We start from the raw sequence: 25,095 nt of genomic DNA on the forward strand, positions 1-25,095 counted from the left end.
ACAGACTCTTGCGTAATGGAGTTCTAGCCGCATCGGCCAATTAATTGGATCGTATATAAACAAATAACACTTTATCCAGTTAAATTCTTAATGTCAAAAATTATATACTCAATTTGAGTTATTTTTAATTATTTCCATTGATCGCCACTGTTTCTACTCAATATATCATTAATTTAATTAAAACAATGAAGTTAAACAATGTAACTCAAGAAAATGTATTAAATTCAACTAAAATTTAGTTTATTATTTACCAAGTGTGTGTGTGTGTATATATATATATATATATTAATATAGACTACTTTGAAACTATAACTACAGAAATGGATTGACTTATATTTTCACACACATAGAAGTTAAAAATAATAAAATATTTAGAGAGAAATTGGGTTACCATCGCTCCTTTAATATCTAAGTAGTTAAAAGAAGTTTAGGAAAGGTGTCTGTCTTCGTACGACACCTTTCGTTCCCCTTTACGATCACGCTCCTGAGTGTGCGTGGCCGTGGTGCGCGACGGTTCTTTGACTCGGTGCCGGGAGTCAGTCAACCCGGTGACGGCTTGTAGGCTGCGCGTTGCTGGTCTCTGCCGAGTGTGGTTCTCCGTGCTCACGAGTCCGAGCCAAGACGCGCGCGTCGCGTGTGTATGTACGTGTGTTAAACACACGTCAGATATCAACGTGAGTGGAATTGCATACCGTACCTAAGCCTAACGATCGACCAGCGGGATCGACAATCGAGTCTCGGTGATTTCAACGTCGGGATCGCGTCGCACGTGAGAGAAAACGCGTCGACATAGAACGCCGGGCGCTTCTTCCGAAAATGCAAAAAGCCCGCGATGCGCGCGGTCGACAGGTGACACGTCCTCACTGAAACGTGGAAGAGATTTCAATCTGTCCATTGTATCGTAAAGTGCATTCTGTTGCGCGATGCATCGTCAACGAGAGCATCGGTGAGCGGACCGAGGGATTTTTTTTCCAGCGCGATCGATACGAATCCGTCGCGCGTGTTCCGCGTGCGAATGTGGGATTCAAATTGTGAATCTATACTTGCGGCACGATGAAAGTAGGAAACATGTGCGATCTCTGAGTCGAGATCGAGCTAATATAAGCGACAGTTGAGTTTTTCCTTTGGCCTGCTTGAAAGTCTTTTCATGCCGATTGAAAGTAAAGGCTATCCGATTTATGTCCCACAAGAATCTTTTTGAAGAACATCTGTAAGACTCAAGCTCTTATTGTGTTGGACTATTTTTTTACAATCGTTTTTACACGACCGTTTGAAAGCGTCACAGTTTATGAGTACCGCTTTCCGATAGACCTTTTTTTCGAAGAAATCTTCGAGTGCCATTTTTCTCAGCGAATCGGAATATTCTGCGAGAAAGTGCAGCGACGAATTTTGAATACCTCCGTAAATCGCGTTTTATCGTATTAGAAATAACGTGCAGTGCGTTCGAACGCGACGGTGAAAGGAGATCAACGGTGACCTTCGACTGCATCGGCCACGTTGTTCGGCATCCTGAAGGAATCCTGCAGACCCGAACGAGGCGATCGAGCGAGCTGCCGCGGCTCGAAAAGATCCACGAGGAACAACTCACGGACACCAGGACGATCGGCAAACGACGTACCGCCGGTACATTCGCGATGGAGGACGAGCTACGATGTCCCAGCTGCAAGGAGTTGTTCGTGGAGCCGGTGCTGTTGCCTTGCTGGCACGCGCTATGCCTGGCCTGTGCGGTAAATTTGCAGGCACCGCCGGACTCGCCGCCGGAGTCCACCGCCGACTCATCCAACGCACCAGGCTCCGATCAGGAAGCCGACAAATTGTCGATCCTATCGGAGACCGACTCCGGCGTGGTTTGCAGCAGCACGTCCACCAGCTCGCGGCCAGGCAGCTACGTCGGCACTCCGGGAAACGGTGGTTTCCCGCCGTCCGGTGGTACTCTCTGTCTCTCATGCCCGGTCTGTCAGAAGACCGTGTACTTTGACGAGGGCGGCGCCCACAATCTACCCAAGTACCGTGCGATGCAGCACATCGTCGACAAGTACCAGGAATCGCGGAACTCACGGCTGCAGTGCCAGATGTGCGAGGGAGAGCCGCGCGACGCGACTGTCGCGTGCGAGCAGTGCGAGGTTAGCGCTTGAGAATCCTGATTGTAGAAACGGGCATATGGTCGGAATTGATAAACGAGGGTGCGAGGAACGGTAAAACACATGTAAAGTGATACAGCAGGTTGTCGCACCGCAAGCGTGATTTTCCCTGAAACGCGTCTGATTAGCGCAGGATTACGGATTAGGGATTTGACGATTAAATGATAAGATGAGGAGAATGAGAGGTATAAAAATGGCAAGGCGCATAAAAACGAATTTTTGATTAAATAGTCATTTAAGTTAGGATGGAGGAGTAATTGGAGAATTCTTGGCACATTAATATTGATCTAATCCTTCGTAGGTGAACGCCGCCTTATGTACTTATATACGTTTAACCGAGAACTTTTTACAGGAATAGCAGGATAAAGTGTAATAAAAAAGTTCTAATATAATTCTACTAAAGCTGCTTGTTAGTTGCATCATTAATAATCTTTTTCTAATCTTTTAATACTTTATCAAGCATTTTATCTATTAGTTGACTATTGATAGAAATTATTATTATCTTTTTTGATTTATTTTTTATTTCTAACTTTTATTTAATAGTTTTTTTTTTAACTTTTATGACAATAAATATCACAATAACACATCCTGTAGATAAACGACTATTTAAAATAAATTAAGTAAAAACGCGCTAAATACTGTCTTATATGTTTTTCAGTATTTTCAATATTTTTGTCATTTAAATGTTCTTTTAAAGGTATTATTAGATACTAGGATATAGCCTTGACCGCATTTAATGTTTCTTTACTTTATTTGATTTATTCATATGAGCAGTTTAATTTAACTTGCGTTAAGTATTATGACTTATTTAAAATTATACTAAAACGAAAGTTTTGTCATATTTATTTTATTTTATTTTGATTGATAAGAAAACCGTATAACAGTACGTTGCAGTTGTGGATTATTACTATTTAATTTTTAAGAAACTTTGAGGAAGGTATTTCATGTAATTAAAGAACTGAATATTTCTTTTAACGAATTCTGTTAGCATTTCAAAGTTAGGCAACTCGTTAAAGTTTCACAAATTTTTATAGCTAAATTAAAGAAGTGATAATAACTAATAATTGCTTACTTTATGTAAATGCATAATTGATGTGATCATTTTGTGAAAAGAACACGATAATTTCACCTTTTGATGAAATTATCAATTCTGTTCTTTGTTTCTCGTCTCCACGAGTTTTATTTACTTGTAGTTCTACGAATGTATACGTATATAGAAGTATCTGTAGCTTCGGATCAAACAGAAGATCACAAAGTGTAATATCCGTGCGAGCTTTTCATTATTTTCATTTTTCCGCTTTTGATTCTATAGAAAGCTTTCCTCTCTTCAGCAGAAAACGAAAAGGAAAAAGTCTAAGACACTCATCGGCTTTGTTAAAAACAATATACACAAGAATAAATATATAGGATGTTATCAAAATGTTGAAAATTGATATTTTTAATTGAAATCTGAACAAAAGAAAAATTGATCAAATATGTAAGAAAAGAGTCACGTCGAGACTAGACCTTAATGCTTAAAAATATTTTTATATGCAAATTCTAAATACATCTTCGTATATAAACTACGTGCTGCTTACTGCAGTTAGACTTGAAATGTAATCATAAACTAAAGCTGAAATAATATACTGTTAGATATCAAAGAAGCAATAGTGACCCTTGAGTCAAATAACATTTTGTTATGTTTAACTTCTGCATGTATTAATCAATCCATTTCTGTGATTAGTTTCAAATTAGCAATGTCCATAATAACGTATGTATTTAGTAAATAATGAACTAAATTGAAATCTAATTTCATACATTTTCTTGAGATAAATTATTTAACTTCACTGTTTTAGTTGAATTAACGACATATTGAATACGAGCAGTCCAAAAATGATTTAAAATAACTCAAGTTATTATAATTTGACATTTAAAAATGTATCATAATTAAATTGATGATCGATTTGATAATAATCTTAAAAATCTGTAATAACTTATCGCAAACAATAGAACAAAACAAATTTATAATGATAAAAAAATTAATAGAAAGTTAATTTTCGTGTTTTATCAATGCGTGCGATAGTTATCGTGTTTATTTAGCGTATTTCATCTTGTCACAATATAAAACGTGCTTTTGCGGAATGCGAGGTTATTTTCGCCAAAGGATAATGCCTAATACGTCTCTTGTCATTTTCGCTTTTCGATATTTCTATCCTGGCGCTGATTCGATCACTCTCTAGGAAAACTTCTGCTGCGTCGTAAGATCGGCAACGGCAAAAGTTTCCCAGAGCTACTATTCTTAACGACCGCGGCATCAGTCGTGTTTATTTCTCTTGTGTGCTTTCCTCATCCAGAGGCTCGTTAACTTCCCCTCGTTCTTCCTCGAAGTCCACTTCATAACTTTTCTCTTCGTGATATAAGCGTGCTTGAGTCGCTCTCGGCTATCAAGAGTCGCCGTCTATATCTTTATCGATATTAATATCGGGTATCATGGGTGTGTCGTGTCTTCTACGAACAACAGAGAATTTTTGTTGGTCGAAATTTCAAGTACGAAGGACAAATCTTGTATGGGAGACGCAACGAATATGTTCACTTAACTCTCGTGACTAAACAGATGTTCTCTGTTAATTTTAACATTTGAACAGATGTGTCAAACGTCACGGTTGTTTATGAGAGTAGATATTTCTATCTCGCTTTTATTGTAATTCTTCCTGGATGCAATGTAATAAAATACAACATTGTTTCGAATATACTGCTCCGTTTTGTCGAATGTAAAATAATACGCACTCTCAATACACTGTTAGATATCAAAGGAATAATGGTAATCCAATCTCCCAAGAGATTGGATTAAATAACATTTTGTTACTTTTAACTTCCATACGTTTATTAACTTTGTGTGTAAATCAATCCATTTCTGGGGTTAGTTTCAAAGTAAACAACTTCCATACATTAACGTATGCACTTATTATTAGTAAATAATGAATTACATTTTAGTCAAATTATATTTTGAGTTAAATTATATAACTTTACTGTTTTAATTAAATTAACGACGTATTGAGTGAGAACAGTGGCGATTTATAGAAATGATTAAAAATCACTCAAATTGGATATAATTTTTGAAATTATGAATTTAACAGGAACGAACGTTTTTCTGAAGTATCTAAAAATTTTTAGCTAGATACAGATTTCAAAGTGATTTTGTTGAAAAAAAATTATCAAAATATTATATAGATCACTTAAATATTGATGGCAATGCTACAAAAAGTTTTCACATTTTAATAGGCAGTTTAAATTTCCGGCATAATTATTTCGATGGTCCAAACAAAATTATTTTTAGATTTATATCAAGCTAATTTTAGCAAAACTATTCTTTCTATGATATATGTCTATCCATAAAATAAATTATATTTTATCTCTCATAATTTATCATTAAGATAATTTGTTTATAAGACCTGAAAATTATATCTTGGATTTTAAAAATTATAACTTAAAAAACGGATAATTTTGACTTGTCTCTCTAAAATCTATGTATTTTTATTATAATATAATTAAAACAAATGTTTCTTAATTTTGAACTACATAGGAAATGATATTTTCTGGACAATTGTCAGTTCCGGCTCGCGCAACACTTGTTTGCACAATGTATTCACGCAAATCGTCGCCACGTTGCATTCACACTGTGACAAAGAGAGCGATTTTATATTGTTCGGCGTTCTGTTTGAAAAGATCGAGTTACCGCGCTTCGGAGTGTCGCGTCGCATGAAATATCTCGTTGCGCGACAACATTCGCCAATCGCGCATCCTCGTCTCGCCTCCTCTCTTGCTCGCTTTCCTCCAAAGTGTTAAATTTCATTTTCGGCCCTCTCGTGGCGGTCCCTCGGGTATACCGCGTTCCGAGACAAGTGGCGGATATTTTTTCTGTGATTTTACACTCGCGTCCGTCGCGCCGGTCGCTCCTAGGTACGTGGAAAAAAAAAAGAGAATCGATAGCGCCTGCAATTTCATTCGTTGCCGGCAACATTTCCGCGCGACGACAATATCTTGGTTATCGATAATCGAAATGATATTATTTTCGAAAAGGAAATACCTAACGAAATGAGGAATATTTGATGACGTCGAATAATATCGTAAAAATTGCTTCATAGAAAAAAAATATTGAAATTAATGATTTATTAGCGAATTCAGTCTATACTCACTTTAGTATAAGTTCGATAAAATAAAGTCTATTTGACGCTTGACGTAAATAAGAAAATTTTATCGACAAATGTATATCTATGCATTTATTATTTAACAAAAAAATACAGTAAAAAAAAAAACGAAGAGAAAAAATTTCGAACGCTGCAGAAACTTTATCGGTATTTTTTATAGCGACAATTTTTTCTCTAGACATCCATCAGATATTCTAAATATTGAAATGTTTAAAAGTGGATATCGTGTGTTCTCTCTCGTATTTTAAACATTTCTCTGTAATATTTCGCGAATTTAAAATTTGGCGATTCCTCTTTTAGGTTTTATACTGCGACGCCTGCAGAGAGTCCTGCCATCCGAAGAGGGGCCCATTGGCAGCCCACAATCTGGGACCACCGAGAGGCAGCTGGCAATCAAGTGGAAATAAGGGATCTCGGCCCGAGGGCACGCCGATCTGCAACGATCACAATGGTGAAGCGGTGACTCTCTACTGCGCCCTTTGCAAAATCGCGATATGCGCTCTATGTCTTCGTGATCGTCACGCCGCACATCCTCATGATGTTCTGCCGTTGGCCGCTGCTTGCAAAGCGCAAAAGGTAAGTGAATGATCGTGAACGAACGTTAGATAAAAAAAATGATTTAAAATATGCACTGAGAAAAAAATTTATCAGCACTGGTGATTATAATTTCATAAAATAATGATTTGGATAGAATATTGTGTATGAATGTCTATATGAATATAGTTATTATTATTAACACATGACAACAATAGCCATAAAAATAGTACCATTAACCATTAATATTTTACTATATGCGAAAGGTTAAATTTTAATAAATATTTATTTAATATTTTAAATATAATAAATAGTTATTTATATTGCAAGCAAATATCTAGTTAGTATTATTGAACAAAATTATATTAAGATTTAATAAATTTTTTTCTCAATGTACCGCAAGAACCTTTCTCTTATGCTTTTTTCTATTCATGTAGATTAACTTTAATCTCTGTTCAACTTACCCTTCATTTCTTTCAATTCTTAAAATCAAGATTACAGTTAATTTACATTGCTGGAATTTTACCTTAATGTGAAGATTATACACAAAAGAAAGAAAAAAATTACGAAAATTGCAAGAAAGGTAGGATACAAAGATTAGGTAATTCGGATTACTATCACATCCGCAATCAACGATCGTGCTTTGCAATAAGCGACAGTACTGAAAACAAAACCTCAAGCGGTTAACGCCAGGTATCGTGTTCGGGTAGTTGCACAGGGGACAGCAGTAGGGACCAAAGGGATATAGATTTTCTATATACTGAAGAATAATGTTGTACTGAAATACGCGGTGCGATAATATATGTATATTTGATGATGAACTCCGGCGCGTAATTTATGTGCCTAGCTGCATGAACAAAATCCGAAAATAATGGATGATGCGGTGCCAAGCCCGTTAACACGACCAATAATTGAGTTTCAATCTACCCGTTCGTACGTACACTATACACACTTCGACGCGTTTGGAACTATAGTTTTGTACCGAGCCCCCGTTGTTCTATAGCATTTTGCATGCCACGGGATCTCACGTTTCTATGTGCGAGTCATTAGCGGAATCGACGATGAAAAATACATTGCCGTTCTGCTAATCAATCATACGTATTTGTGCATATTGCCTATCTCTCTCTCTCTTTCTCTCTCTCTCTAACTAAAATTGGAGTGTAAACGCAACTAAACGGGCGTAAAATATATCACATAATTGATCATAATTAGATGTTCATATAATTGCGCGGATGATTAGACATTATCCCGCGTAATTGAGGTCGTTAAATTTTCAAACTTCTGCGTATGGATCAATTATTATTATATATACTATACAGTATACTGCACTGAGAGAAAGAAATACAACAGTTGAAATTACTGTAATTTAATTGTAATTTATAGTCTCATTTTTGGACTATATATTTATAGTTATTAACTATGCAAATAGCTTCAATTTTGTTACTAATAATAGTCACACATGCTACTTAAAAATCTTCAGTTTTTTCTTAACATATTTTTTTTAGTTATTGTTACTATATAAACAGTAAGTGAATTTAAGGAAATAGTTATATCCACAATAATTGCGGTTGCATTTACTTGGATAAAAATGTTTATTTTATTTACAATTTATATCTTGATATTATATATTAATATTTAATATATTATCACAATTTGATGTACAATTTTCTCATGTTTGTTGAGAGAACTATCATATATGGTTATTATTATTATTAACGTTATAACAATAATGATCGTAAAAATGGAGCTTTTAACCAGAATTATTTTACCAAGCAATTATAGTCACAAATACCAAACACACTTTTCTCAATGTAGGCATACATATATATAATCTCTCGCTGGGTATATATAATCTTTAATCTGCTTTACCTCTCCATTGCACCGTTATCGTTTATGATATCGTTAGTCAGAATACATCCACTTTATCGGGAACGTATTTCATAACGCCACAATAGATACAACTTCTAACGTCATATTAACGCAGTACTATCGCACTTTTCATACTTCAAAGCGCCACCGAGCGTTATCTTGTCTCTCCGTTGTCGTCGCCGCGAGATAACACCCGCGCAAATTGCGTACCGACGGCGGAATTGCGGTGGCAAGGGCGATGGTCTCGCGACGATATATCGCCTTTGAACGCGCGCTCGTCTGCATTCTCCCTGGGAATGCAACGGACGGGACGCGCAGCGGACACGTTGCAGCGCAACGACACGATACTCGGGATATATCCGCGATCGACAGCTGGTTTCGATATCGCGTGTCCCCATTGTGCCACCCCCTCCTCTGTGTTACACACGTTACCACCGTTGCGTTTCGCCTCTCCAGGCCGATCGGCCTGGACGCCGACACCTGGTCACTTCCTGACATATGGAACTCGCTCGCTCGCCGCGTTGGTTTCCATCATCCGCCGGGAATCACTTCCTCCACGATTAATCTGATAAATTGCTCGCGCGGCTCAGTCAAAACCGCCTGACTCCAGCAATTCCGTAATTGATTGCCGTTAGACAGGCGCGTGGACGTTCGCTTTTGTTTGCACTCGCCGCCCATTGATCTCGAGACGACCCGATGTGTGTGTATGTGTGTGTCGACCTCGGTGTTAAAGATCGATAGAGTTCGCACGCCGTCAAGAAAATCGTCGACATCCGGCTGTGGCCGTATGCTAATCGCTCCTGGCGAGTCGATCGAGGTTGGTTCGATGAAAACGAAGAATCGCTTCGGGGTTTCACCCTTCGTTCGTTTTGTATGCACTGTATTTACGGGATAAATATCACATTTCAATAACTATTCAACAAGCTTTGAACCAAGCTCGGTTACTGGTCGTAAGAACTAAAGTAACAACCGATCGATCTTGAAGAAACACGTATGCCCGTTTCTACCAAAAAAAATATTATAAATTAACTAATTTGATCTTGATTTAATTTATTCTTTATTTATCTTTTTCTAATTCTTGGAACTCGAGAAAAAGATAAAAAGTACGTTAAATTAAAATTTAATTTAATTTACATTAGTATCGAAATTGATAATATTTTCTGTGTTGTGCCAATCTTCGGTTGGCAGCAGACGAGAGTATGGCACGCAAAAAAAAACAGCAGTCACATCATTGTCTTATACGATCTCTATGACAGTCTTAAAAGTTTACAATGGGAGTAACGATGTAAACCTAAAAAATTGACCAATTATATAGTCTGCAAAAATGTGAAGAAAATAATAGATTATTAATTATTTTCTTACGGTTTACTCTACAATATTATCGCATTGCAGACGACACTTTAAAACCTCTATGGCACACACACACAAATTTAAACAGTTAGCAAATCAATTTGGATTAGCAATTGTTCTAACGCAATCTTATATTGCTTTAGAATCATAGTGCAGAAAAACGTGAGGCAAGACGTAAGCAATAAAGGAATCGACTAATTACAGTATAAGACAATACCGTAAGTAACAAACTGAAAATATTAATTTATTTATCGCTTATGCACTATGCGTTGTGCAAAACTCGTGCAAAAGTTTGTACTGCGGCGTTTAAGGTTGAAGCAAATCTTTGCATAACGCATAATGCATAAAACATAAGAGAATTGACCAATTAGAGTTTTTTCTTTCCGTGAAGGACTTTGATGGTTAATTTTTCTATGCTTTAAGCATTATGCGAAGGTCTGTGCTTCGGCCTTTACTGTTTAATTTTTTTGTGCTTAACCTTCATATTCTCTACTACGATTTGTCGATCACTTGCTATTTACGTCTTGCGTTTTTCTATGTGGCTTCAAAAGCAATTATGAATATTTACAACTCCACTTTAAATATCAGCTGCTGTACAATCGTGATTTACGTAATTGTAAATAATCCGATTATTTGTCAATCACGTCGGTAAGCATTTTCACCGGTTAGTCGGTACACAATTGAGCCGAATAACGTCTTCTGAATAATGCATCTCGCCGGGGGCGTTTATCGAGGTCGGAGCGGTGCGGAGGGAGCCCGCTGAAAGTGCAGTCGCGATAAAGTAATTTGCAACAGGCTCGTTTATCAACGGGGGCTGCGAAGATACCGAGTCGCAAGCCGATCGTATAGGCTATATACGGGTGCGGATCGCAATCATGTCAGCTGCGATCCCATTCCCCGACGCGAAACGTTATGTCGCGTTTTGACACGTAATCATCCGTCACTTTGTCTTCTCTATTTCTCCCCCGCCCTTCGCGTCCCTGGCTACCGTCCTCCTCCTCTGCCACGCTTCGCGCACATGTATCGGAGTTTGCGCAACGATATCCTGGCCATTATTACACATTAATGTTGACGTACGTGGTAATACTCGCGTGTTGCACCCGATATTTCGGTAATTAGTCTGCCTGCTCGTCGGCTAATCACGGGAATGCCGCGTGCATGTGCCGCACGGGTGTTCGTGTCTGCAATCGCGATAATGCAATCCGCTGAGCGAACGTGCGTAAGCAGTACTTGTCGGACTTGAGATGCAAATAATAGGAAATAATCTGCGCGCTTAATCAGTCGGCATTCTTTCGGCGCACGCGCGCGTTAAGAGAGTTATTTTCCGGCGCCCGCGGTTATACCACTCCGCGCTCAACTCAAGCTTCTAGTCTACGACCGAGACTTTAATCTGTATAATTTAGCGATTTCATAATAACCGATCGAAGCACGTTATATCGCGTAATAATACGTTTCCTCGCGATTTTGTAAAAAAAAAAAAAAAAACAACTGTCAGTCGGATAACGATCGTCCTTATTCCGGCATCGGAAAATTGCCGTAGCGTTTATCGCCTGTATCGTATCGCAACGATAAAATCACCGTGTCGAGTAAGTTGCACGTTGGCGCTTAATCGACACGCTAATAACTATGGCCGATAGTCTTGATTGGTTTTAAACAGAGGCTAACACGGCTGAATGATGAGTGGGCTACGACCACAATAATAATAATAATAATAATAATAATAATCGATAACTCGATCACAGCCGCGTTCTCGGTTATAATTGATTATAAATCCGCTTAATCGATAAGAGACCACGTTTTAATAGATGTCTGACGCGCGGTGTTGGAACGTCGCTCTCTATTTCCATTAATTTTCTGAGTATTTAAGACCTGTGAAAACGGTGTCTTTATTGAATTTCTTAGGGATATTACAAATTCTTGCTTTTATCATCATAGATACGTCAATAATAATATTAGAAAAGTCCTGAAGATATGTGGAAATTAGAAGAAGATTAGAACTTATCTAATCTGTCAGACATAAAAATCAATTTCTTTTCTATAAAAGAAGTATATGTTTAAGAAAATATACACCGAGTTGAGTTATATGATCTTTTCATTGAGATAATCTATCTTTTATAAGGTGTAGAGTTTGTTTTACGATTCTTCTAAGAACTCCGGAGGTACATAGGGAACTCTAACTGTGCGTGTGCTCCCAGTCGAATATCACATTTGCAAGCTTCATGAATCTTGCATGGGTTTGCGTAAATATGCATAAATATGCATATCGCTATGTACCTAATGGTCTAAGTCTCGACAATGTATTACAAGATTCGATTACTTAGTTGTTAACGGCAAATAGACAAGGGTTGACCCTGATCCTCTGTGTCAAGTTTGCTCGCGTGGAATCGATTGTTTGCGAAGAGTATATCCCGCCATTCTGCAGACATCATCACGCAGCCTCTTTAGGTCTGAAAATTGCCGCGGTAGATTGCGTGCGCGTGCGTGTGTGTGTGGTGTGTGTGTTTGGCAAGAATTATTACGGGCAAAAGAGAAAATAGTTTGCGGAAATTGTTAAGTAACGGGAAACACTTTTACACACTTTGGGATACTTAACAATTTTGTAATTGTCTTATTTTTTTTACTTGTGGTATATAACTTATGTACTATATATAAATAAAAAATCTATAAGGTCCAGTTTCACAATTCATAGTTAACTATTATCCGAGGTTTAATTTATTCTTGATCTCTTTCTAATTTTTAAATTAGTAAGAGATGAGAAATAAGTTGAACCTTGGTTAAGAGTTAATCGTGAATTGTGAATTTGGACTTAAATCAAACAATTCCAATAAAGTCGATAAGAACCGATAAGATTAATGTATGTAGAAAGTATATTATTTGAAATATCAAATGCAGATATTTTTATCCTCAGTTTAGTCTTTTTTTAATAATACTTGATTGAGTTAGTCAAATAGTAATTTTGTTCTATTATAGTAAAGTAAGTAAACCATTAGATTGTCAAATTGAATAATTACAAAAAGAGAAAAAGTAGGACTGTACTAAATTTGCGAGTTAGTACGCCATATTTTCAGTTTTAGCCTTTTAATATAAGAAACGCGGAACTTTTTTTTGATTTTTATAAGAAACTGTAGAATTATAATAAAAATGATAAAAAATGCTATTAGATTTGCTATTATATTTTTTTTATATTAATAGAACTTCATTCTAACTTCACAGATCCATCATCTACTATGGGTTTTTTTATTAGAATATTTTGATTTATTTCTTTGAAATCTTTACCTTTTGTGATTAAGTAATTTGTAAAATATAGTAAATAATTTTCTCACACATTATTTTTAATGTATAGAAATTATATTAAATTTTACAAACTGTAACCTTAATTAAACTGAGGGTGCCTTTTATTTCCGAGCGAATTGAGTTGGTATTCTCTTCTTTGAGGTGTGTATTTCACGCCTTTAAATTTTCGAGTTCCTTTTCTTCACGCCGCTGTGTGCAGCGTTTGTCGAGCGAGAGAAGAAGTCAGGCACGCGAGACCTCATCCAGTCTTCTTGCATTGTCGTGGCGCCGTCTAGAAACGTCCTCGAGGCGAGTGAAATCTGTCTGCTCTTTCTTCAACGCGGCGGGAGAGCAGGCAGGTAAAAGAGACGCCGGAAGCCGACGAGAAAGGGGAAAATCGCTGTCGAAAAATCAAGGTACGGTAAGCGCGCTGCGACGTTCGCAATTTCCTGACCGTGGGGGAAACGTCGCGTTGACGGAGTCGCGTCTACCCACCTGCCTACTCGCTTGCTTGCCTGCCTGCCTGTCTGCCTTAAACAGCCACGCCTCGATTCGCGTGTCACAAAGAGCGTATCCGCGTACCGTGGCCCCTTAAAGCGGCGGAAAAGTTGGACGAGGTAGCGCGGGAGTAAAGGAGGTTGAGAGCGAGCGAAGATGAGAGCGCGAGTACGAGACGAGAGCGGGCAAGTAGAGCGAACGAATACAAGCGACCGAGCAAGCGCGAGAAACGGATAAAGGCCCGTTTAAACAAAACGATCTTCATAGATTCCGCGACCGGGCTTTTTCAAAAAGAGATTTCTTTTCAGAAAGGGAAAGTCGCGCGAGCTGAGATGAGCGTGATCATTTCCATAACATAGAAAAGAGTATGCCACATTTACCTTTTGAAATTTCGCTCGTTAAGTGGGATGGCATTCACATAAAGGGAACACAGTGAACGCCAGTTTTAATTATCTTGCAGAATTCAATATCGGAGCTACAACGATGCGGAATTATATTTGATTTTCAATCCTTTTCACTTGGATGAATCTCGTATTTTATTGAAATGAAGTTATCAAATCCGCGTTGCGAAAAATGTGATTGAAAATATCTCCATTAAATATATTTCATTTCCATATTACCAGAGTAGTTTGATACAAAACCGACAGATGGTCAAATGCTAGAAAAGTACACCGAGAGGAAAGTCTTTGTATTTGTAATAATTGTATGGTAAAATAATTATGGTTACAAGCTCCATTTTTATGATTATTGCTGATGTTAATAATAATGACAATCATGTTTGATAATTATCTCAAACATGAAAAAATTATACTACAAATTATATTAATTACAAATAATAATTAAAATAAAGAGATATTAAAAGATATCAATTGTAAATAAAATAATCATTTTTATTCAGTAATCGCAATTATATAGTGAATGTAATTATTTTCTTAAATTTGCTTATTATTTATTTATTAATAGTCATTAAATATATTTTAAAAAATTAAAGATTTTGAAGCAGTGTATGTGACTATTATTAATAGCACAATAGACTATATATATATGCATATATACTATGTATCTATGCATGATTAAAATAACTATAAGTATACAATTATCCCAAAAAATGTCTATAAATTTTGTGGATAGTTTAACAAGTCAGTGTTTTTCAATCAAAATTTGACTTACTTTTCAACATGGTTACCTTTTAAAAAGTCACTGACTTCTCAAATTGTCCACATGTAATTAAATTATAATAATTATACCCCTTATGACTATTTCTCTTAATGTATAATATATTTGTATTTCTTGTTTTCACTGTATTATATATACCATATGGTGTTAACGTACCTTTCACGATCCATTCAACGAAACTACTTTATACAACAATCTTTAGAGATAAAAATATTTAACTAATTATAAAATGTGTACAGCGTGTATATATTCTGACAATAACATATTATTATTATTTTTATCACCACATCGCAACAAAATCACGTGCAGATTTTTGCATATCACGTGTCGGCCGCTCATTTATAATCGTTAGGTCTAAACGGGGCTTAAGTCGACGCGGCCGAGGAACGGAGAAACACAGTACGGGGAAGGAAGGGACACAGCTGTACAGAGGGATCCGAAGGTAGTACCACGCTCGATTGCTAGTGTGCCACGGCGCTGTTCGTGATATCGCGTGGCGTAGGAAAGGTTCAAAGTGCCTCGGGGCACACGGACGAAAGAAAGGAAGAAACGCGCGCGAGAGGGGTAGAGCCGGGTTCATGGACGATGTAGGAGGCGAGGGTGAGATAGAGGCGGTGAGGCACAAACCGGCCCAGGACTGGGTGATTCTCCGATATCACGTATTACGTATCACGGTGCCGATACATGTCTGTCTGCTGTGTGCATGTGTATTTAACTATGTGTGTACGTGCACAGGGAACAGCCATAACACACCGCTCTCGGTATTTTCTTTTCTCCCTTTTTCTCTCCCTTTCCTTCTGCTTCTCTCCACTCTCGTCCTTCTTTCTCTCACTCCTCGTGTCCTCCAACCACCCACCATCGCGAAAGGCTGTAGCTCGTCTTCTTTTTGCCGCGGGAACTCGAGTCTCTCTCGCGCGCATACCCCAGAGTCAGATCGTTTGCAGCGCGTACTTAAATACAGACACGCGGTACACTCTCTCTGGAGTGTATTGCATACGGTGGCCAGTCTTAAAGATGCGAGGGAAGCCCATCGTGGAGTAACGACCTCTCTATCTTTCTCTATTTTATTGACTGTAACGACACTGGCTGTGCAATCGAGCAACGGGCGATCGCTATCTTGTTACTCGTTTGCCATTTAACTGGCGATACAATATATAGCTGGGCTTTTTCATAGTTGAAAATGTAGAGAGAAACGTTAATTTTTTATTTTATAAAAATGTATGATTAAATCGAGTATTTTATAGAAAGATTTTATATAATTCGAAAATTCTTATTTTTAAATATTTAATATAAACTATATTTGTTAGCGTTATCACAATTGATAAGGACATTTTATTATACCTACTTTATCAATTATTAGACTAGATTGGAATCTTTTCAATATAGATGTATCTTAACATAAAAGAAAATCGATTTTTAATATTTTTAGATTGAAGTCTTTTCAGAAACTCTTACGTCATTAATAAGGGAGAGTTAAGAATTAAAATTAGAATATTATAGAACATATTATACGTAAGTTCTATTATTACATATTATACCGAGCAAAGAAGAACAATTTCTTACATTCTATAGAGTCAATAAAAATCAGTATTTTAATTAATATTTTAAGATATATTTGTTTTTTGTGTATTATTTTGAAAAAGATCGGTCGAGATCAGCAATTTTGATTTTTTCTCGCGTATACTCATTAAAACGAAAGCATTTCAATAAACGGGCGCTTCTTCGCGGATGAAACCGATATTTCGGGTCGAAATAGCGGTCTGCGGTACCGCTACGGTCTTTAAAGCTGCAGTATCCAATGCAGAGAAGATCGGGGAGAACGCGTAAGCGTGTACGGCGTCGCGATCAGATATTTGCACGCGTGGATATCGTACTGTTTGGTTGCACGAGTGTGGTGCAGTGAACCGCGGAATCCCAGTAGGACGGGTCAGTGACAATTTTTGCGGGTAATATATAAAGAAAGAGAGTGATGAGGGGGGAGGGGAGGGAGGATCGTATTTCTTGCGCGCGCGATACTGAAACTCTACGTGGAAACGAAGGATAATAATCTCCGTGCGTTTCTTGCCGTTTGTGTGTGTCTCTCTCTCTCTCTCTCTCTCTCTCTTTTGGTCCCCCTTATTCTGTTGCGCCCGCAGTCGAGTGCCTTTATTGCGTTCCTTGGTCCTTCCACCCACCTTCTGCCCCGCGTCGTCGCGTATTTAATGCATTTTCGCGAAATTAACTCTTTACCATCGTCGTCGCGAATACCCGAGTACTGTCTCTTGCATGCGTTGGACTTTCCCGTACTTGCACGACTATTTGCGGTGGGTTTTGCCTTACACAAATGTTCTTGGAATTTTTTATATGTGTGCAACTTTTGCATATGCAATTAGACAGTAGTAGACTATATACACAGATACAAAGATGTACCTATTCATATTTTACGTTGTATGCCATACAATACACAATTTTTAAATTTTTTGCATTGTTTTATTTTTTTTAAATTTTATTTTTATTACTATATTATGTATTTGTTCTGTTATAATATTCTATTTTTTCCATGCAAGAAATAAGTGCGAAAACATATTTTATGCTGGATATTACGTAGTACACAGTTTTAATTTTAAAATCTCTCACACTGTTCCACTTTTTTCTTTAATTCTACTATTATACAATATTTCTATTATATTTCTCTATTCTATTACCGTATACCTACTATATTTTTTTTCATGTAAGAGACATGGATCAACAGAAGAAGGTAAACATTTTTCGGCAGATCCTTCGAGCCCAATTACTTTTCCACTTCCAATCTATATAATAAGGTATTCACTTTTAACGAAGAGTTTGGGTTTTATTTGGTGAAATACGCTGGAGATGAATTCGGTGGTACTTTACTTTTCCTCTGTTTGCCCTTTTATCTTGCCCAGTGGTAAACGATAGCAAGTGATAGCACTCTCGAGTGCCGCAAACGATTCGCTGAGAGTACCTTCAGATTGATGAAAACTAAGGGCGCGCGCGAAGGGCGGGTGAAAGCGAGGGGATGGACATTTGTGCGCGTTTGCTGTTTATCGAAGGGAATTGTGGTGGCTTTCACGTGCGCGCTCGTCGTCCGAAACGGTCGAACGCACTCCGAAAGGGAAGCGGCTCGAACCGTCGAGAATAATCCGCCTCGGCGAACAAAGTGTCGAGGTCGGACGTGGGAGACACGTGCGACCAGACAGCGATGCAGTTTATCCGACTGCACTTTGCTGGAAGACGTGGCTCAAGTACATCAAGAAGAGAGGGAAAAAGAAAGAGAAAGCAGAGAGAGAGAGAGAGAGAGAGAGAGAGAGAGAGAGAGAGAGAGACTTTTCGAAAAATCTAATGTATCGTCTAAATAAATCTCGTGATTCTCGTCTATGTTATGAGAAATAAATTGAATTTTAAGGGACAGAATTTTAAAATTGAAATTTTTCGAAGGTATAATTTGATATAAATAATAGCAATAAGGCCCGAGATAAGATACGACTTGTATCTATAATCACACGTCCGCTGAGAAATTCGATCGAAATCAGCGAGGGGGTAATCACTTAATGTAATCGTTGGACGGAGTCCCTGAAATCATTATAAAATTTATATGAAATTCCGATATATAATCCGATAATTACATATGCAACTACAAGAAATAATTGTGTAATAGACAAAATTGTTTATTTTACCAAATAACCGCATACATAGTGAAGAAAATTATTTGTCATCAAATAAAATTATATAAAATTAAGTAAAATCATGTAATCTGTGGGACAATATTTCAGATAGTGATTATTCCCTCGGAAATCAGTGACGTTGAAACGTTCCATCTTGAAAGGCCAGATCTAGAAAGTCAATTAAGTATTCTTTACGACATATCTGAAACTGTGACTTCTCTTCGGATGAAATTAGTTTTGTGATAGGGCGAGTTTTATTCTTGGCAGTTCAATAATTAATTTTTAATAACTACAGCCATATAGGGAAGGGAATGGTTTTGCGAAGTATCTAAAAATTTAACTATTATATAGATATAAATTTGAAAAAAAAATTTGTCAGATTATATCAAAATAATTGATCTTACCCTTATAGTTTCTCACTGTGAATATAAATGTATACAATCAGTCATACGAAAAATATCTTACAACAGTTGCATTTTCTGCTCAATGCAATCATGGTATACGGCGCTGTGTTCACGTGAAGTCGACGTGCTGTCGTTATTTGTACGTATCCAAATAGACAATGTGACTTCGTGTAACGTCACATTATCACTTACGACGGGAACGTGTGAACAAGTACCGCAAGACGTGATTTTCTTTTCTATATAATTAACAATTATTAGTGCACGATTGAATAACTCTTGCGATTATTTCTTACGTAAACGGTCAACAAAGCGAATATTTTCCGAGACATATGATTTGTGTGATTTCTTCTTTCAAAGTAGGAATAAAAATAGAACAGGATAAGGAATAGAAATTAGCGTTTTATTTCCAAAGAATAGTGTATTCGTTGTGTATTTATTTCATGTACTGTGTAAAATATGTTTTATACCCTGCAAGAGATAATGTTTCAAAATGTTGTGTTGAATTGCGTTTGTTTTTTGCGATATAGTGAAATGGATGTGCTGATTATTTATGGAGATACTGAACGAGTTTTTTTTTACATTAACAATTACCTGTGCGATTAAATAGCACTTGGAATTAGCTATTCATAAACATAGAGGTATTTATTGAGAAAAATATGACGAGACTTTTTATAACCCAAGTGATTAAAGAGTGTTGTATGTACAGTCATACGTTATAAATTAAAAAATAAATAACAAAATATGAGTTAAATATTTGACTATAAATGAGCGTTTAAAATTATTTTGATTTTAATCATAGTTTAATTTTAAAAAAGCCGCTGTGACAATGTTAGTATGAAATTTGTGTTTGCGCGCTAAGAAATTTTGCATCGCATTCTTGACATTATTTGCTTGCCGGTATTCGAGTTCGTTGAACTGCGGAATGCTAGCGTATCATAAGTTTTCTCTTCCTGTGGTGGTTGTGCTTTTCTAACGGATTAATTAACATACATGTCTCTTTAATAAAATATAATGCAGTAGCACTCTCTTCGCGATAATTAAATTCTTCAAAGATGTGTGTAATAAACATTCTAGTCATAAAATCGTAATAAACTTGTCGATTTTTTATATACGTGTAATTAAATAACTACAAACAATAACATTGAAAATATTTTCCATATAATAAAACAAACATTAAATTATTATACGTAAAGTTTATATAAGAATAAATATAAGAGACAAAATATTTTCGGCTACATGAAGTAGATTTTGATGCCCGGTTATATTTATATATACGCAAATACATTTTTTAGTTCTTTAAACAACGCGCTAATTTTATTTGTCGGATTTGAAACGCAATCATAAACTAAAAGTAAGAATAATATTACTAATTATATTGATCGTTAATTTAATAGTGCTAATAAGCTCATAAAACTATAGAATTTACCTATAGTGAAAAATATCATCTTACATTAGTTGGAATTCGAACCCAGTTTCAAGGTTTTTTTTCTTATTTAAAGGTATAAATTAATATAAAAAAAATATCAAATTAAATATATTAGCAGATATGAGTTTTTAAGAAATTTTAATTATTTTGGCGATCGGTTGATTTTTATTTCATCTGCAATAATTCCGATTTTCAATTCTGTTCTCGTTTAACAAATAATATTTGAAAATTCATAACGTTGTTATGAGGAAATTAATTTTCGTTGAAAACAAATGTATATTAATTTTAATATTTTGTAGAAATATTAAAAGCGAACAAAACTCGCTCTTTTAATACAAATACGCTTATATTTTTCTGTCGGATCAAAACGAAAGAGTCCTCTTTGTACATGGAATATTACAGTTCGTGAGTTCGTTCGTGCCCAGATGAAATCCCCGCGGAACGCATGGTCGATGCAATTTTTCTTCACGACTCTGGCCGTACGGGGTTTTGCGCGTATTGCGTGAACGTCTGACGCGCAAATTTCGTCTTAGTGGATTCGCCAAGAGTAACTCTGGGCGAATTTCTCTCTAGACCGCCTTTCCGCGGCCCTCGTCTCGACATAGCTGTCACGATTCACAGCCTCGAAATACACTTCTCTCTTATTAGAGCTTAGCGTTTCGTGGAGAAGGCGCTTGCGGGACGTGTGACGCCCGAGGGATTTGCAAGCGCGGTGTTATTCTCGGAAACTGTTGCAACGGGATGCAAAAGCTTTGACGTATTAATGCATCCGACTATCATAATGAGCGTAATGTATTCAGCGGAAAGTCTAATTAGGAAATTGTAGAAACCGAATCGTACAACTGTATACCATAGATACTTTTAAATGGCTTTTTAAGAAAATATATCAAGTTTAACGAATTTTAAGGATAACGACGGCTCACATTTTTCATGCAAGTTTATGATACGTTTTGTCAGAATAGGGTTGTCAAAGAAACCTGCTTAATTTCCATCCGTTGGCAACTCGTTTGCTTAAAGTAAAAGGCGGACAATGTAGCACTGAGAAGAAAAGCTCTGTGAAAGAAAATGCACGAGAGCGTATTTAAATCGTACATTCTGGCGCACATACTAAGTGTACACCTTAGAAAAGTTTGTACAAAAGCGCGCATGTAGATTTTGTCCATTGGCTAACCCAAGGAAACGCCTCATTTTCGCATACAAAAAGATCACGCCTTTTAAGCTTTCCTATTAATTCTTTGTTTGGGGTCACCCCTTTTACTTAACAAACTGCTCGCTCAATTTTTATGAAACTTGGTCCATGGGATAAATTCATAATGCTTTATTCGAAATGAAGTAAAAAATAAAAATAAAAAATGGGCAGAATTAAAAAAAGAAATAATTTGGTTTATAATAAAAACTCGATTTTAAGGAGTTTTCAATTACGAAGTATAATATATAACATTAAGTTTCCAGTTTCGCTTTATTTAAAGCAATGTTATACGTGTAAACAGTATTAGTATTGGTTTCCAAACTGATTTTCAAACTTCGTGTGACACTCTGTGACACTAGATTCTCCTTCATGAAAGTTACTCCTTTCGAAATTCGATATTTTCGGATTATATACTCAGAGATACCAAGTTTGACTAACAATTCTAAACCAAGTTTGACGATAACCAGATCTTTTTTGAAATTTAAATTTTAGAATTTTGAGACCAGAATCGAATTCTATTAGAAAACAAGATCTTCCATAAATTACTTTGATAAAAAGCTCCAGTTCTCAAATGGTAAAATTCGTTCGCGATTGTTATAATCTTATGGCCAATTGTATAAGTATCAATTTGTCTGTAAATTCCTTGTGCTTTAGAGACGTTCATCCATCGACACGACGATGAAATTTTATTTTCGGTCTGTCGCTTGCAGGAGCCAACCGCTCGATTCCTGTCGGACGTGTTGGAAAGTTCGATCATTCAATTAACGTCCGGACGGATCTGACGCGCTGAAATTGAATCATTTGGTCTCGCGCTAGTAACAGGAGTTCGCCGCAGATCGACAGAGACCCTCGAGTCTCAGAAGTTCGTAATCAAATCACGGGCTATCGTTAATTGCTTCCGCGTGTTCGATCGTAAACAACTGCATCGGCGATCGAACCTCTTAGGTCACGATGCCAATTCGGCGCCTCCATTCCTTTCCCTCTCATGGGCTTATTAAACTTCTTGACGTTTATCCGAACGCGAAGTTGCGTTTCCATTCCCGAGAACTTCTCACCTTGGACAGTAATAGGAAATATCTGGTGAATCGATGGAAGTCGACGGACGAAACGCGGTTACTTTACCTCCCGCGGTCTCTCCTTCATCTCCTCTTTCAATCAAACTTAATTGCGGCGGCGTACTGTCCTTATTACTTGCGTCAAAAGCTTCTTAATAACGCGTCAGTCGAGTTAACAGCCTGTTGCAGTATTCGTAGAATCCGTAACGACAATTGCGTCGGACATTTTGAGATAAAAACGATATTTAAAAGTTATCTGACATGACAGATACGAGATTATTGACATATTGACGAGGAACAATGTTATAAGGTGGGATGGGATAGAGATACTTTATATGATCCAATATGTTACTAAAATATTTACGATCATCTCGATGTCCGTTTTATTCGCGTGTCTGCGTACGGAATATTCGTGAAAATTTCGCAATGACGGGTGATTTGCTATTCAGACATTTTGATATTTTGCAAGCCGTGTTAACCGAGCTTATAATCGTGGATCACCGGCAAAGCTTCATAATTCACGTCCGCTCCGCGTTCGTAGATCATTCCGGATCCCTTGAGCGCGCATTGTTTATCTCACATTGTTCCGCATCTGCGAGATAGAAAAGCGTCATTGAATAAAACGGGTTAAAAAGACACGTGTGGTTCTCCCGCGCGCCTCGCTGTTAGTATATACCTATACATAATCATTGTCCTGTGTTCGACGAGTGTCCTTATTATGCCTGTCTTTTCTCTCGGCATCTGTCGCCCTCGAATCCACCCGCGGACATTTTCATCCCCGTTCCCACGGTACCTTGGGATCTCGTCTTTAACCTCCTCGCCGTCTCGCGGAATGGAGCCTCTTCTCTAATTCTCCACCTCCTGCTAGTTCTCTTCGCGGCGCAGGAAGTTTGTCCTCCCATTATTATTTCCCCATCCTGCAGCTCACTTCCTTCTTTATGTCGCCTCGTCGAAGTCTGCGATGCCACTCGAATCTACGGTGGCTTACAACGGGCCGGGATAAAAGCCCCCTTCCGAAAGCTCTTTCCGTGCCCTTTTTAATACATGCTGCTTAATTTTTCATCGAGCAATCCCGCCCTCCTCCAGAACTGCATAATCCCTATACTCGGGGGCTGACCTCGGTGAGGTGTTCAGAAATGTATTTGCGTCAAATGTGTTTCTATTTTGCAAAGTACACGGCTGCTAAACCTGCCAATACTTTGTTTCAGTAAAGTATACAGAAAGTTTTTGCTGTACCTAAAAATTTAGATATACATCTTAAATAATTTTGTTGGACTATTATAATAATTTGTATTCAACGCTCAAGTTAGTTGCTGAAATGTCAAGACTTTTTACAATCACGCTTGAATTTCTCATATAATTATTTCGATAATTGTCCAGCGAAACTATTTTTAAATCTGTATGTTTGGATACTTTAGGCAAAATGGTAATTCCCGTGTATATACAACGACTGAATTGTTAAAAGTAATTTTTTGTAACAAGACAAGCAATGGATTATGCTTCATTCACGTTTTAGAATAATGCTGACAATTTTTTAGTTTTTAATTATTTATGGTTTAAATGCGTTCTCGACAACAAAATATAACCTACTCTACCCCGCGTACACATAAATATATAAATTTGTGGGAATCAAATCGCAAATACAGCACAAACGTTATTTATATTTCCGCGCGAATGATTTCGCGCGCGATCGTTTTTTGATCGCATTTATCGTGCAATTTGACAAACAGTGACGTTTCGTGAAAAATAAATTTGCGCACAAAAGCGTGCAGCGCGCAATGCGGTGGGCTTATGGCGGCTTTATCCGTCCCGGTCCGATTAATGAGTCATTGCTAATTCAGCGCGAAATTTACTTCCACTCGCTTCCGCTACGACCGAGCGCGTTCGGCGAGTCGTTTACGAGGTGTACGTACGTACGTACGGTACGTATGTACGTACGACTCGTCGACGAGCGTGTCACGGAAACGAGAATAAAGTACGCCGTAACGGCCAGGGATCAGTCGGCCCACGAGCCATTATTTTCCCTTGATCCAACGGAGGGTCTCTCCGACTGTGTTTCCCATACGTATAGCGTGCAAGCTACTTTATATACATCGCGACGCCGTGTACGTGGCAATTGAACTTTCGCATTCACTGCCGTGATACTTCGTCTATCTCGATTCTCGCCGTGAGATCAACTACGCGAAGTAGCTTCCTACGAATAAATTGCTACGTAAAGTTTGGTAACACGGAACAGCAGGGCATTAATCATCCGGTTGAGGTGCATCCTATAGACACGTAGTAGTGATTTCGTCTTGGGATTGAAGAACCATTGGAAATGTCAGGGTA

At 37.4% G+C, this 25,095-nt stretch overlaps 1 protein-coding gene across 1 annotated transcript in view; it reads left to right on the top strand.

Annotated features, from left to right (window-relative positions):
* The first annotated feature begins 1,574 nt into the window (after positions 1-1,574).
* Positions 1,575-25,095, top strand: part of Trim9 (E3 ubiquitin-protein ligase Trim9) — a 112,740-nt gene continuing 89,219 nt past the window's right edge. Inside the window, exons 1-2 of the mRNA XM_018537620.1 lie at positions 1,575-2,123; positions 6,629-6,904. Of these exons, the coding sequence (XP_018393122.1) occupies positions 1,635-2,123; positions 6,629-6,904 (765 nt within the window). The 5' untranslated portion in view covers positions 1,575-1,634. The remainder of the gene's footprint in view (positions 2,124-6,628; positions 6,905-25,095) is intronic.

The sequence above is a fragment of the Cyphomyrmex costatus genome, unplaced genomic scaffold, assembly GCF_001594065.2.
Source record: "Cyphomyrmex costatus isolate MS0001 unplaced genomic scaffold, Ccosl1.0 scaffold18, whole genome shotgun sequence".
Lineage (NCBI taxonomy): Eukaryota > Metazoa > Arthropoda > Insecta > Hymenoptera > Formicidae > Cyphomyrmex > Cyphomyrmex costatus.